The 14,361-nt window shown below is 43.1% G+C and overlaps 1 protein-coding gene across 1 annotated transcript in view; it reads right to left on the bottom strand.

Annotated features, from left to right (window-relative positions):
* The window catches only part of LOC144501720 (dynein axonemal heavy chain 17-like), an 832,067-nt gene that overhangs the window by 103,522 nt on the left and 714,184 nt on the right, over window positions 1-14,361 (bottom strand). Inside the window, exons 69-70 of the mRNA XM_078225682.1 lie at window positions 14,133-14,303; window positions 1,892-2,014 (exon numbers count right to left, since the gene is read on the bottom strand). Of these exons, the coding sequence (XP_078081808.1) occupies window positions 1,892-2,014; window positions 14,133-14,303 (294 nt within the window). The remainder of the gene's footprint in view (window positions 1-1,891; window positions 2,015-14,132; window positions 14,304-14,361) is intronic.

Genomic DNA, 14,361 nt, shown 5'->3' with positions numbered 1-14,361 from the left:
GGCCATTTAGGACTGAGATGAGGTCAAATTTCTTCACTGACAAGATTGTGAATCTTTGGAATTCTTTAACTTAGATGGTTATGGATGATCAGTTATTACGTATATTCAAGGCAGAGAATTATAGATTTTTGGATATTAAGGAAAACAAGAGATACAGGATAGTGCAGGAAGGTGGAGTTTAGGTAGAAGATCTATCGTGATCTTACTGAATGGCAGAACAGTCTCAAGTAACTGAATAGCATACTGTTTCTATTTTCTAAGACCTTATGAATGTTTGGGACCAAGAACACTGAATGACTTGCATATGTAAGCATTGGTTTTATTTAAATTGATGTCTGATGATGTTGATAAGGTAATCCAAGGCAGGAGCAACATTAATCTATAAAATTAAAGCATTACAAATTTCTGGGTTCCATCTGTCTAAGTGTAATTTAACAAAAAGCTCAGATTGCAGTACCAGGGAAAATCCATCACATGTAGCAGCAAAATGCAAAATGGAAAGAGGCATCTCTGGTTATGGGTCACCCAAAGATGTCCATTTGTTAGAGTAATTTAATGATCTCACTAGGTCAGAAAAGGTAAGAGCATTTTCAGATGTGTATTGGGCAGATAACTGAATTACAGATAAACACATGGTTATACCATGGGATAATAAGCTAGCTTTGTACCATGAGCCCCTGAAACACAAGTCCCTGAAGCAAAATTATTTAGCAGTCCTTATTCAGTATATCACATCATGTAATGCATGCGAGCACTCTGAATGTCAATCTCCAAGCATTGCTCAGATTATTAAGATAAGTTCCAATTTGGGGCCAATCTCTGGCACACATTACAGCTGTATTGCCAGTTTCTGGCTTGAAATTGGGCACCAATAGATTTCTACCTATCAAGTCCGGACTAGTGTTTTTTTTCCACAAATCCTGTGGGATACAAGCCCCATTTTCTTACAAATTCGCATTCTGTCTAATATTTCTATTTTTGAATCAGACAATTCTCTTTAAAATACTTTTAAGATGCCATATTGTTTAATTCTTTAGTTTATTTTTCTTATTATTGATTTGTATAAGTACATGAAACTGAGAATAAATATGCTATACTTGTAAAATGATGTACTGTATTGTCATGCTATTGTCCCTTTAAGAGGTGTATTTTTAACCATGTTCTCTGCAGTTTGTAAGCAACCCTGTTTTTTTTTGTTATGGGCCCGAGCTGTCTGAGCCAATGTCCTTTTATTGTTGCTAGAGTCATATAATAGGCTTTTCATTTATTTTTAATCTGGGCCTAATGCTATGTCCTGAGGTTTTATGACCCTTTTGAATTGTCTGGCTTGTGACTGATTGACAAGTCAGGTGGTTCCTTCAGAGGTAAATCCAGAGTTACTTTCAGTTTGGTTAGTTAGAAGCTGTTTGGAATCCAGACTGAAAACAGTGTTTCTCCCTGGTATTGGAGGTTTGGCTCTTGGTGGCTGGCGAGCTAGTAATAGAGGCAAGGAGTGCCTCTGTCTCTTGAAGTATGCTGAAAGTTCCAGGGTCGGAAGGTTTCTAAGAATGCTTGTGCTGGAACAATATCCACATTGTTTAGGTTTTATACAATATCATGGTTTTTTTTTCCTGTTTGTAATTGGTAAGTTATTGCTAATTTTCGACGTGTTAACTGTATTCTAAAATAACCTTTGTTAGTGAAAGGCTCCCTAGTGGGTCACTTGAATCATATCTGGAGTGAAAATCTTATGCTTACCCTTGCCAAAATTCAAAGTGCAAAGCTTATGATCCAAGTTGACTCCATAAAATACCTTGGAGTTTCTGTCCTGGGTTATAACAACATGTATGTATTCATCATGTTTCTCACTTTATCAGAAAGCAGCATTGTCATTTTGCATATAAATACATACCAAGATTCCACCCCATCCTTGGTGTAATAGAAAATCAACAGGACTGGTAACACCAGCTTTAAATGGGAATCGCAGCAAAAAGTCTAGATGAAGTGGGTTTATTTCCTTTTTCATCAAAAAAACCTATTCGAACAAAATATTAATAATGGTAATTTCTACATGACAAAGAAGTGCTTCCATTTATTGATCAGTATTGAATTTATCTTTGATCAACACATCAAGAATTTTGACCCCTTTAACTTAACAAAATAACCTTTCAATACAGGATTGTACTTCAACATTTAAGTTAACAATTTACATAAATAATGCAACCTTTCTAAGCCATCTACTTATTCTTTAATCTTCTATCAGTCACGCTCTTAAAACATGTCCTAGTTGTCCTCTTTGCCATTTTGCATCATTTTGCCCAAGTTCCAAACAAGTTTGGATTGCAAAAATGGTAATATGGTCTTAGGCCGAGAAATGTTGGGCATTTCAAGGTCTTTGGCCGTGTTTCAATAGTGACACCTCAGATACCTAGATAATGAGGTGGGGCCTCATAGATATTGAACCAGTGAGCTGTTGAAAATAACAGGTTGCAAGATGCAATTGAGGACTGGAGCTGTTCTGGCATTATGGTGTCATGATGTGGAGATGCTGGCGTTGGACTGGGGTAAGCACAGTAACCACGACACCACACAACCCTGCCACAGCAACCTCTGCAAGACATGCCGGATCATCGACAGGGATGCCATCATCTTACGTGAGAACACCATCCACCGGTCCACGATACATACTCTTGCAACTCGGCGAACGTTGTCTATCTGATACGCTGCAGGTAAGGATGTCCCGAGGCATGGTACATTGGGGAGACCATGCAGATGCTACGACAACGGATGAATGAACACCACTCGACAATCACCAGGCAGGAGTGTTCTCTTCCTGTTGGGGAACACTTCAGCAGTCATGGGCATTCAGCCTCTGATCTTTGGGTAAGCGTTCTCCAAGGCGGCCTTCATGACACATGACAATGCAGAATCGCTGAGCAGAAACTGATAGCCAAGTTCCACACACATGAGGATGGCCTCAACCAGAATCTTGGGTTCATGTCACACTATCTGTAACCCCCACGACTTGCCTGGGCTTGCAAAATCTCACTAACTGTCCTGGCTGGAGACAATACACACTTCTTTAACCTGTGCTTAACCCTCTCTCCACTCACATTGTCTGTACCTTTAAGACTTGATTACCTGTAAAGACTCACATTCCAACCATTATCTTGTAAATTGAATTTGTGTCTTTATATGCCCTGTTTGTGAACACGAATCCCACTCAAGGAGCAGCGCTCTGAAAGCTTGTGGCTTGTGCTACCAAATAAACCTGTTGGACTTTAACCTGGTGTTGTGAGACTTCTTATTATGGTGTCACGCAGATAAGTGAGGAAAAGAGAGCATCAGGAAGGGTTTATCAGGAAGATGGAGCTGGTTGCTTTGTGTCAGGGAATAATGGTGATGATTGGAAAGTGGGGTGGGGGGGCACTTGCAAAGGTAATTGAGTGGGGAAGGTGAGGATGTTCAACAGTATGGGGGTTGCAATGTAATAACTCTGAACGGAGAGTTGGGTAGTGGCTGCTAACAGTCGCTCGTTTTCTTTGAGTGTGGGGTTGTGGTGGCCTGTTGGGATTCATTCAGGACCGGTTTTCTCACATTCAATCAGAAGTAGTGTTTGCTGTTTCAAGGCAGATTTGTCTTCTGGGGGTGGGTTATGGCCTCAAATAGGTGATGTTAGCGGGAGAGAATCTCAAAGAAATCACTCAACGCTCAGGGTTGGTCCTCGCATCAAACGGTTTATTTTCACCGGCGGGGAGATGGCTTCTGTTAAACCCAATGCCTCTCTCCGACGAACAAAGGAAAATAAACCGTTTGATGCGAGGACCAACTCTGAGCGTTGAGTGATTTCTTTGAGATTCTCTCCCATTAACAGTTTGGTGCCGTGACTCAGATTCTTCAGTCGACCGATACCATCAGAGAACCGGGTGAGTATATTTACTCATTATAAGTACAGACTTATACCAGGACACGGGTGGTGTTCGGCGACTGATGAATTCCGAACTTGTGAACAGGGTGTGGCCAGCAGACAAAACGGCGGTGGGTAGTTCGTTAAGAGACGTAGGCATTGTCGGATATTGTTTATTGTATTGGAATAAGTAACTGACTTGTGATAGACAATTAGCCAAGAGACATGTCCACTACAAGTAGCACGGACGTAAGCGCGGACCTCTGAGAGTGGATTTCTAATGGTTCTAGTCCCATCCAATCATGACAAGTAACGAAAGTGAGCTCAAATGGGGGCCAGAAGGCTCCTTGGCCCGCAGAGAAAAATAAGTTATTGACAAAATGATCAAATCAGGTTGGAAGCCCCACGAACCCCCAGAAAACCAGAGGGAGTGGTGGAAGGCAGAAAAGAAAGAAAAGGATTAAAAGGCATTAGTTTTAATACTCCATGCCCATGTAATTCTGACAGAAAAAGTAAATGCATATGTTAACAGTAGAAAACAGCAGCTGTCAGTTATGACAGGACAGACAGTGTTGCCAGCACTCACAGAACAAATCCCGAGCGCTCCATCCTATAACGAGGAGGTAGAGATGCTCAGTAAAGGTTTAGGGAGTGAGAGGGAAGCCCCGCCACCTTATGCCCCAGAGACTCAGATTATAGCAGCCCCTGTAAAGATTTAATACATTCCAGCAATTCCTGCTCAACAGGGAATACGGGGAATAGCCCCGGGGGCACCCGCACAACCACCACAGTTGCGGATGACATATGTCTCCCTATCCCCTGGGGAGACTATGGCATTGTTGGATAAATTGCCCATACTAAAGCCTCGCAGTAGTAACGCAGTTTTCTGGCAGAAGCTTAAAGAAATGCAGGTCTGCCATCACCTCCATAATCGGGATGCTGCGGGGCTAGTTAGAACAAAAATGCCTGAAAACTACTGGCTGCGATTGCAGGCTGCCCACCAGGATGGAACTTGGTGTGCGGACCTGACCACAAACACCCAACCACAGGCGCAAGACTTCCTGGCTTTTAAGGCCGACATAACTGATACCCTAGGTCAGGTTCCCGTAAATTGGAATGCCATCATAGGGGTCACCCAAAACAAAGGAGAAGGAGCACAAGAATATGGGAACAGGAAGTTTGAAGCTTTCCTTGCACATAGCAGCATGCCTAATGCCGATCGACAGACCCCAGTCTTCCTCCAATTATATCGTGACGGACTGAGTCCTGCGCACCAGGCGATACTAAAGAGAGGGCTAGTACCTTTTAACAATTATGATGATTTGGAAAGTTGAGCAACGGCTGTAGATAATCACCAGAAATCTAAGGTAGCCGTTGTTGCCCCAATGAATATAACAGACTCCAGCGCCATTGCCACTGCAATGACAGAAGGGACTCAAATCAGTTTAAATTGGTTGGTCTGAAGCATCATAGGCCAAAGAGGGGAGTAAAGGGTTAAAATAAATAAGCAGGCACTGACTCTCTGTGTAAGAGAGAGAGAGAGGATACAACTGTGCAATCTAGAGCCTCATGTGGTGGAATAAGGTATAGCAGATCAAAGTGAATTGCTTCTCTGTGTGCGAGTTTAATAAATTACTTTCCCCCAGTTGAAATTTTACGATAGTGCAATTGAGGCAGGGTCAGGATTCCTTAGCCTTGGTGGCCATGGTCATTTTCAAGAATAGAATTGGACATAGATTTGAGCTCTGCCATGTGGGAAAGGTGGCATTACATTACATCTGAAAAGTTGTAAGGAGAGTTCACCATTTCAGCACACAGTAGATTTGATTTTGTATCTGCCTGTGTTGGTTACAAAGGCAGAGCTGTAGAAATAATTAATCATGCAAATTTTGAGCTTAAACTGGAGAGATTGTAAAAGAGTATAAAAGTCTTAATTTAGTAGGGATATTTAAAAGTTATAAAAATAAATTTAATTTTGGATTAATCTGGATCAGGCTTTTTGTTAAATTTGAAAATGCATTCTTGATAGAACTGACGATGAAAAGATAAATGGAAAGAATTATTCCAGAATGTTTGAAGTGATGATGCCAATCTGAGTGAACTTACTCTGCCCCTGCTGAAACAAGCAGATAATTAACCCATTCTGTCCCAGACAGGATGGATCTTTGTGTTATAAGACTTGCAGTAATTTTAAGACATAAAATCAAAAATCTAACGGAAAAGGGAGTTAGATTAGGTAGAATGGGAGTGCGTGTTTAATGATGGGAATTATTATACTGCCAAAATGCATTCTAATTAAAATGTGTTACATGGATTTGCAAAGTTAGTGAATCAACCATAAAACTGGAGTAGTAGTTCTGAACACAAAGCATACCCTGTTTTAAATTTTGAATATGGAAAGGTTGAAAACGGTATTAGATGCCAGACGGGCTAAAAGGGAGAGCCCGCCTATAACACCAAATTGACAGATTAATATAATCATAGATGAGGGAAATAATTCAGTGGAATAAATGAGAAAAGAAAATGAACAGGGTAATAAAAGATATGTTATAGAGGAGCTGATAGTAAACAGAGGAGGACAGAATCAAAAGTGAGATTCATTGGATACAAGAGAGACATTTAAAGAGATTCTAGGAAGTAGAATGCAGTTCAGGTGATAGCTGTAGATGAAGGAACAAAGTTTCCTTAAAAGAAAGAAAACAAAGAACAAAGAACAAAGAACAGTACAGCACAGGAAACAGGCCCTTCGGCCCTCCAAGCCTGTGCCGCTCCTTGGTCCAACTAGACCAATCGTTTGTATCCCTCCATTCCCAGGCTGTTCATGTGACTATCCAGGTAAGTCTTAAACGATATCAGCGTGCCTGCCTCCACCACCCTACTTGGCAGCGCATTCCAGGCCCCCACCACCCTCTGTGTAAAAAACGTCCCTCTGATGTCTGAGTTATACTTCGCCCCTCTCAGCTTGAGCCCGTGACCCCTCGTGATCGTCACCTCCGACCTGGGAAAAAGCTTCCCACTGTTCGCCCTATCTATACCCTTCATAATCTTGTACACCTCTATTAGATCTCCCCTCATTCTCCGTCTTTCCAAGGAGAACAACCCCAGTCTACCCAATCTCTCCTCATAGCTAAGACCCTCCATACCAGGCAACATCCTGGTAAACCTTCTCTGCACTCTCTCTAACGCCTCCACGTCCTTCTGGTAGTGCGGCGACCAGAACTGGACGCAGTACTCCAAATGTGGCCTAACCAGCGTTCTATACAGCTGCATCATCAGACTCCAGCTTTTATACGCTATACCCCGTCCTATAAAGGCAAGCATACCATATGCCTTCTTCACCACCTTCTCCACCTGTGTTGCCACCTTCAAGGATTTGTGGACTTGCACACCTAGGTCCCTCCTGATGACTCTGCCATTTATTGTATAACTCCTCCCTACATTATTTCTTCCAAAATGCATCACTTCGCATTTATCCGGATTAAACTCCATCTGCCACCTCTCCGCCCAATTTTCCATCCTATCTATATCCTGCTGTATTGCCCGACAATGCTCTTCGCTATCCACAATTCCAGCCATCCTCGTGTCATCCGCAAACTTGCTGATTACACCAGTTACACCTTCTTCCAAATCATTTATATATATCACAAATAGCAGAGGTCCCAGTACAGAGCCCTGCGGAACACCACTGGTCACAGACCTCCAGCTGGAAAAAGACCCTTCGACCACTACCCTCTGTCTCCTATGGCCAAGCCAGTTCTCCACCCATCTAGCCACTTCTCCTTGTATCCCATCAGCCTTAACCTTCTTCACCAACCTGCCATGTGGGACTTTGTCAAATGCCTTACTGAAATCCATATAGACGACATCCACGGCCCTTCCTTCATCAACCGTTTTTGTCACTTCCTCAAAAAACTCCACCAAATTTGTAAGGCACGACCTCCCTCTTACAAAACCATGCTGTCTGTCACTAATGAGATTGTTCAGTTCTAAATGCACTTACATCCTGTCTCTAAGAATCCTCTCCAACAACTTCCCTACCACGGACGTCAAGCTCACCGGCCTATAATTTCCTGGGTTATCCCTGCTACCCTTCTTAAACAACGGGACCACATTCGCTATCCTCCAATCCTCAGGGACCTCACCCGTGTCCAAAGAAGCGACAAAGATTTCCGTCAGAGGCCCAGCAATTTCATCTCTCGTCTCCCTGAGCAGTCGAGGATAGATGCCATCAGGCCCTGGGGCTTTGTCAGTTTTAATGTTCCCTAAAAAACCTAACACTTCCTCTCTTGTAATGGAGATTTTCTCTAACGGGTCAACACCTCCCTCCAAGACACTCCCGGTTAACACAGAAGAGATAAGATAGACACTAATGGGCAGTTGAAAGCCCACAACACAGTTTTCTGAGTTTGGGATGATTCTGACATAAGAAAATGTGCTGTAAGCAAGTTACCTTAATAAAATGATGTTATTTAGGACAAGAACAAACAATTAAAATAAGTTATGGCCTGGGATCAAATTGAAAGATTTGATCTCTGATTCAAAGATGTTCTTACGTTATAATATTCGGGGAAAAAAAAGATTGTGCAAAGACTTTTCACCAGAAAAAGGATAAAACAAGTATTGAAGACTTTTTTAGCTATTGTAGGAAGTTTTTGAAAGATTATGCCCAAGTGGTAAAGCCCTTACAGGATTTGATAAAGGGAGGAAGGGCTAGTCAGGAGAAGAGAGGGGGGAGATGCAGAAGTACAGGCTTTTTCAGATTTGAAGCAGACTTTGTGACAGCACCAGCTTTGGGATTGCCTGACATCACCAAACCATTTCACATTTTCTGAGACGAAAATGATGGAGTGCAGGCAGCTGTATTTGCTCAGCAGCACGGAACAGAGTATTAGTGAGAGTGGCCCCTGAACAAGTGAGGTTTGCACCCAAATGGACCGGACTCTACGACATCATTACGACTAGTGACACTTGTGCTTGTATTGATATGAAAACTGAAGAGTTATAATCCAAAGGATAATGGCTGAACCCACCATGGTCCTGATATGGGAAACTGCCTGGTATGCTGAACGCTACCAGGTGTGGGTTAGCGCCCTGCAACACATTGCAATTGGGCGTTCACATTTAGTTTTCTTTTATATGGGGTGTATGTTATTTTTAAATGGGCAGTATCATGGACTCGACCAAGGCACCGCTTGCTGGAGCCACCTGAAGAGATAGAAATGTTAAGACTTCCCTAACCTAAATCGAATTCTCTCCTTTTATCCCTAGGATGCCAGCTTGCATGGAAGGAGTTAAATTAATACTGATTTCTAACGCATGGCGCCGCCAGGCTCCTTTTGTTTTAAACCCATAGGTCATGAAACACAAATGTATACTTCAGCTTTGCGGACTTATCGTCCTGGGAGTCTCTTCAGAACCACCCCCCCAGAATGACGTCGACTCGATTCTTCAAATGCAACAGACCTTGGCGGGCTGAAATCCCATGGGCTACGGAGCGTTGTACAACTTCCCCGACGGAATCTGCATTCCGACAGGAAAAAACTGGACTAAAGATAGGACTTATTTTAATGCTTGGTTACAAGTTTATCCGGGCAAGGATCGCGTGTGTGTCAAATGTACTTCCGATGGGACCACCGGTTGTGTGGACCACAGGGAAGTGTGGAAAAAGGATGGATGTGTTTCTGGAATTATACGTGCACCTGGGCTCGGCCCATCCCAACTGCCCAAGAAGGGACTCGGAGTAGGCAGATATTATGAGGAGACGGATGCAGCAGCACTGTCCCTTTATGTTTTTTTTTCCCCTCCTACTACTCCTCAGCCCACTTCACTAGACTCAATCCCCAGCAATATTGCCAAGTCCCACGGTTTTTAAGGGACCAGAGAACGGGATTGTAGTCTAAAATGAAAGAGAAATGTTGTATGATAATGTGAAACACGAGATTGTACCAGTTCTGATCAATATTTCTGCAATTCAAATGCCGGAATACTGTTCAGAACAATATAAAAGCATGCATGTTTTGTTAAGTCAAATTGTTATGAGACAGGCTGCCGACGCCATGGGGACCTCGAGAGTTCAGAGACAGAGGAGAAAAAGAGGGACAGTTAGCGACGTGCTCACAGGGGTGAACACAGGAACCTCGCTAGTGAATTCTTTGGATATCCAGGGGTTAAATGAGAAGGTAAAACAACTTAAATTGGCCACAAGGGATCTCCTAAAACGATCAGAAAAAAAAAGACAAGAGACACAAGCAACTTTGGGGGAGGCGGGTATGGATATCCAGTTAGATGCAATAACAGTGCTGGAGGACCATGCTCGCACGATTAAACACCTGATAGACAGAGAAAGGGAGATACTGCACGATTACAACAGGGGCAATTTTGTCAAGCATATGGCCTATGGATGGTGGGACAGATGAGACATAACCTCGGTTAGATCCAAAGGGGGAGGTACCCGATTGGATTGACAGCTCCCGCCTGACACAGACAGACAGTCAGCCAGGGGCGTTGAAAAAATGCACCCTCAAAGGCCTCACCAGTAGTCCCTGATTGTGGGATGAGCAAGACTGCTGGGGTGGGGATGGTTCTGATGATCCCTATAGTTACACCGGGCTCAGGACCTTTTCCCTTGTTCCAGCTGGAAAACATCAGAGTAGTACGAGGAAATACCTCCCTCCGTTATCACCTGACCGAGACAGCAGCCATACATAGGAACAATTCCTTCCATGGTGTCTCCCTTGCAGAGGGGTAACATTACCGTGTCCCCCACCCTGTGGGACAGGGAGACATGGACGAATGTTGGCTTCAACCGTACTGAGGGATGTGTCCTGGAGGTTGAGCCAGCCTCTGGGCACTTTGCCCGCACAGGATATGTGGGCAAAGGCAAATACTGTGTCTCCACCACCCAGGCTATCAATGTCACAGACACCCTCCATGATATCTTACAGGACTATAAAGAACCAGAACTGGCCCCTATCCCACACCTAGCAGAAACTCTGAGGGAGCTAAGATTTAAGGTTGGACACTCAGTTAAGCTATACCACCAGCTACAAACAAAAATTCAGACTTTAGAAAAGGACACTGAAATGGTATTACAGGAAGAAAGCTGGTGGCAGAGAGTGTGGGATTGGGGACTGAATGTCAATATACACCCTTGGATTCGAATCATTTCACACATAATAGTAGGCCTACAACTACTATTAGCACTTGCATGGGGCATTATCGCTTGCCGGTCCTGCAAGAAATACAAAAGCAACACAAAAGGATGAGGGCCACTGCTAAAGCCTTAAGGGACATGACTCAATTTGGCGGGCAGGGTAATTCGGACCAATTCAATTTGATATAACCGACCATTATTCCTGAAATCATGTGACTGCAGCACAATGAGGCTGGAATACAGGGCGATCCAAATTTTTAATATATTCTATAAAACGTCGGTTTCGGAGGCTGGTGGGGCCAGCCCCTTACCGAAAGGGGGGATTGTTGAAGGGAGATTTAAAGAAAAGGTTTAGAGGGAACAATATCCTTGGTCTATGTGTCTGCAAAACAATTTATATTCAAAGGTACCTGTATAGCAATTTATATTAGTAGGAATAAATAGTATATAATAAATATGTATGAATTTACCGTTATACGATCACAAAGGGCATGCATGAAAACTCCACCATGTTAACAGGAGCTCAGGATAGTAAAACGATACAAGATGGATGCTAGCTTTTAGCCACATTCCTGAACTCCATTAGCTGGCTTGAGCATAAGCTTGTGTACAATAGACCCCAGATACTGGTGACTGGTACCAGTCTATGATCTGAGGTCTCGGATGAAAACCAGCCACGGAGGATTAGGGAGGATAGTCATGGGAGATAAGGAGGCCCACTGGACAAGGAGTATTGTACACTCAAGTACTCCAGATGGGAGAAAGAAAGATAATATTGACTGAGGTACCATGAGTCGTGTCCATGAGGCCACGAGCTGATCATGCACAAGCTCACCTTACGTAATGCCTTTTTCATTGGATATGTGACTGCTGTATGTGATCTGTAATCAATATTATTGGACAAGGTCCAGCTGTGATGGGCTGTGTAGATGTTTGAAAAATGTATATGAATGGATGTTTTTCTTTTGTTCGTCGGAGAGAGGCATTGGGTTTAACAGAAGCCATCTCCCCGCCGGCGAAAATAAACTGTTTGATGCGAGGACCAACCCTGAGCGTTGAGTGATTTCTTTGAGATTCTCTCCCGCTAACAGGTGATAAACCCCTTTTTAGTCAAAAGGGCTAGCTCCTATTTCAGGAAATGAGAACTGCACACTAACTTTTTGTCCAAATCAATATGTCAAGTAATAGACTTCAGGATGAATTAGGAGAGCATGCTTCCTGTCCTCCATATCGGAGACATGGGAGCTCATGTAGCAGTCAAAAGGAAAACATTGTGTGACCAAATTTCTAGACCTCAGTGCTTTAATTAACAAAGATTTGCTTAACTGTCACATTGTTTTCACTACCTTTATCCACAAAATGCAGCCCATTCCCAATATCTACACATCTACCCAAAATAACTAGCCCCATCAACATTATTCCATAAGGTTGTGTAATGTGTGTGGTGAACCATAGTTGGTTACCACTATGAGTGCTGAGCCATGGATGGTCAGCACTATGGGGTTTGTAGATATGTTACTGTAATTACTGTTGGTGTTAGGGTTGGGCTGTTCTACCTGTTGATATTGTTCTGTGGTACACTCCAGTTGGCTCCGCCTACCAGGGGAAGTATAAAGGTCACTGCACTGCCTGGAGACCCTTTAGTCTGGGATTGTATTGTATATAGTGTGCTCCATTCTTGTCAGTAATAAAAGCCTTTATTTCCCGGGTACAATCTAGCCTCCCGAGTGATTTAATCACGCATCAGTGTGTGCCAGAGGGACTAAAGTGCTTGCTAATCCAGATAGATGTCTCAGACCTACAAAGTGCCCAAGGTGCACAGCAGATCTTAAATGCAAAGTCTGTTGGCAACTGTGTATGTGCTATGCAGAAATCTCATTAGGTCCATAGTTTTTATTCAAATTAGGCAAGCATTGCATATTTCTGGTGGAGAACATTAGCAACACCCACTCCCTAATGCCAGAGCTCAGTGCCTCCCCAGCACCCTGGGATGTCAGCCTGAGAATTCTGTACCTCTATATAAAAACAGATTATAGCAGATGCTGGAATCTGAAACAAAAACAGAAAATGCTAGAAAGTCTTGGCATCTGTGGAGTGAGAATAGAGCCAACGTTTCAAGTCTGGTTGACCCTTTGTGAATATCCTTCAGAACCTCTGTGGCCTCTTCTTCAACACCCTCCTGAATGTCCTCCTCATCTGAGTACATGTGCTGCTCCTCCAGGTCTTCCTCATGAAGGTTGCCGCCCCGCTGCAGAGCCAGGTTATGTGGGGCACAGCAGACCACCACAATGTGAGAGACCTTCTGGGCCTGTATGGAGGACCCCATCAGATCTGTCAAGGCAGAAATGCATCTTCAGGAAGTTGATGCACAGCTCTATCACAGATCAGGTGGCACTGTGAGTCTCATTCCACCGGGCATTTGCTGTGCTCTCAGGCCTCTGAACAGGCATTATCAGCCAAATACTCTGGGGATATCCCTTTTCCCTTACAAGCCATCCTCAAAAATGCCAGAGATCTATGCTTTTCTGAGGATGCAAGTATTTTGCATGCTCCCTGGAAAACGTGCACATATATGCGTGAATCGCAACTGAAGGTTAAAGATATGACATTAGCATCAGGCTAAGTTTATTAGAATGGATTCAAACTCATACAAATCAGGTTCACGCACTTCGTGGGTGAGATTTAGCTGCCATTATGGGATTTAAGCCTGTGGTTAACGGGCCTGCTAAATCCCATCCTTTGTTCTTGGGCATCTTGCTCCATTAGCAACTTGAAGGCCCCAAACATGAAAACCTAATGCACTATTTCAGACCCATGTGTTCAGATTTGCTTACTTTTGAGACAAATGTACCAGCCAGGGGCACTTGGTGTTTCCCTGAACAGTACAATTAACTTGGGGAAGAGAAATATGAGGCCCCAGCTAACCATAGAGCATGGTCAAGAAATCTACCTGACTTGGTCCTTGTGATTTAATTCCTCCATTGATAGTCCCAAATAATCTTGTGCTCTGTAACTGTTAACAAATACTCACACAATATGGAGAAATACATAAAACTTTTAGTGTAATACATGCTGGCTAATATATTTATTTACCTGAAAAGCAACTTGAGCTGTGAAAATGAGTTTATCTCTTTCAAAGAGACTTCTGGTTGTATACACAAAAACTGAATAAGTGATTTCATCTGTGAGATTAAGAACACGCTCCTTTACATCTTCTGCTGGTACTGAGCGAAGAATGGCTTTTTCAAATGTGACATGAAAAGCCTAAGTAATAAAATGAACAATTGTATAATGTTTCTTTTAAAGTTAATGCATTAATTAT

This window comes from Mustelus asterias, chromosome 12, assembly GCF_964213995.1.
Source record: "Mustelus asterias chromosome 12, sMusAst1.hap1.1, whole genome shotgun sequence".
NCBI classification, from domain to species: Eukaryota; Metazoa; Chordata; class Chondrichthyes; order Carcharhiniformes; family Triakidae; genus Mustelus; species Mustelus asterias.
This window is presented reverse-complemented; position numbering and strand designations above follow the sequence as displayed.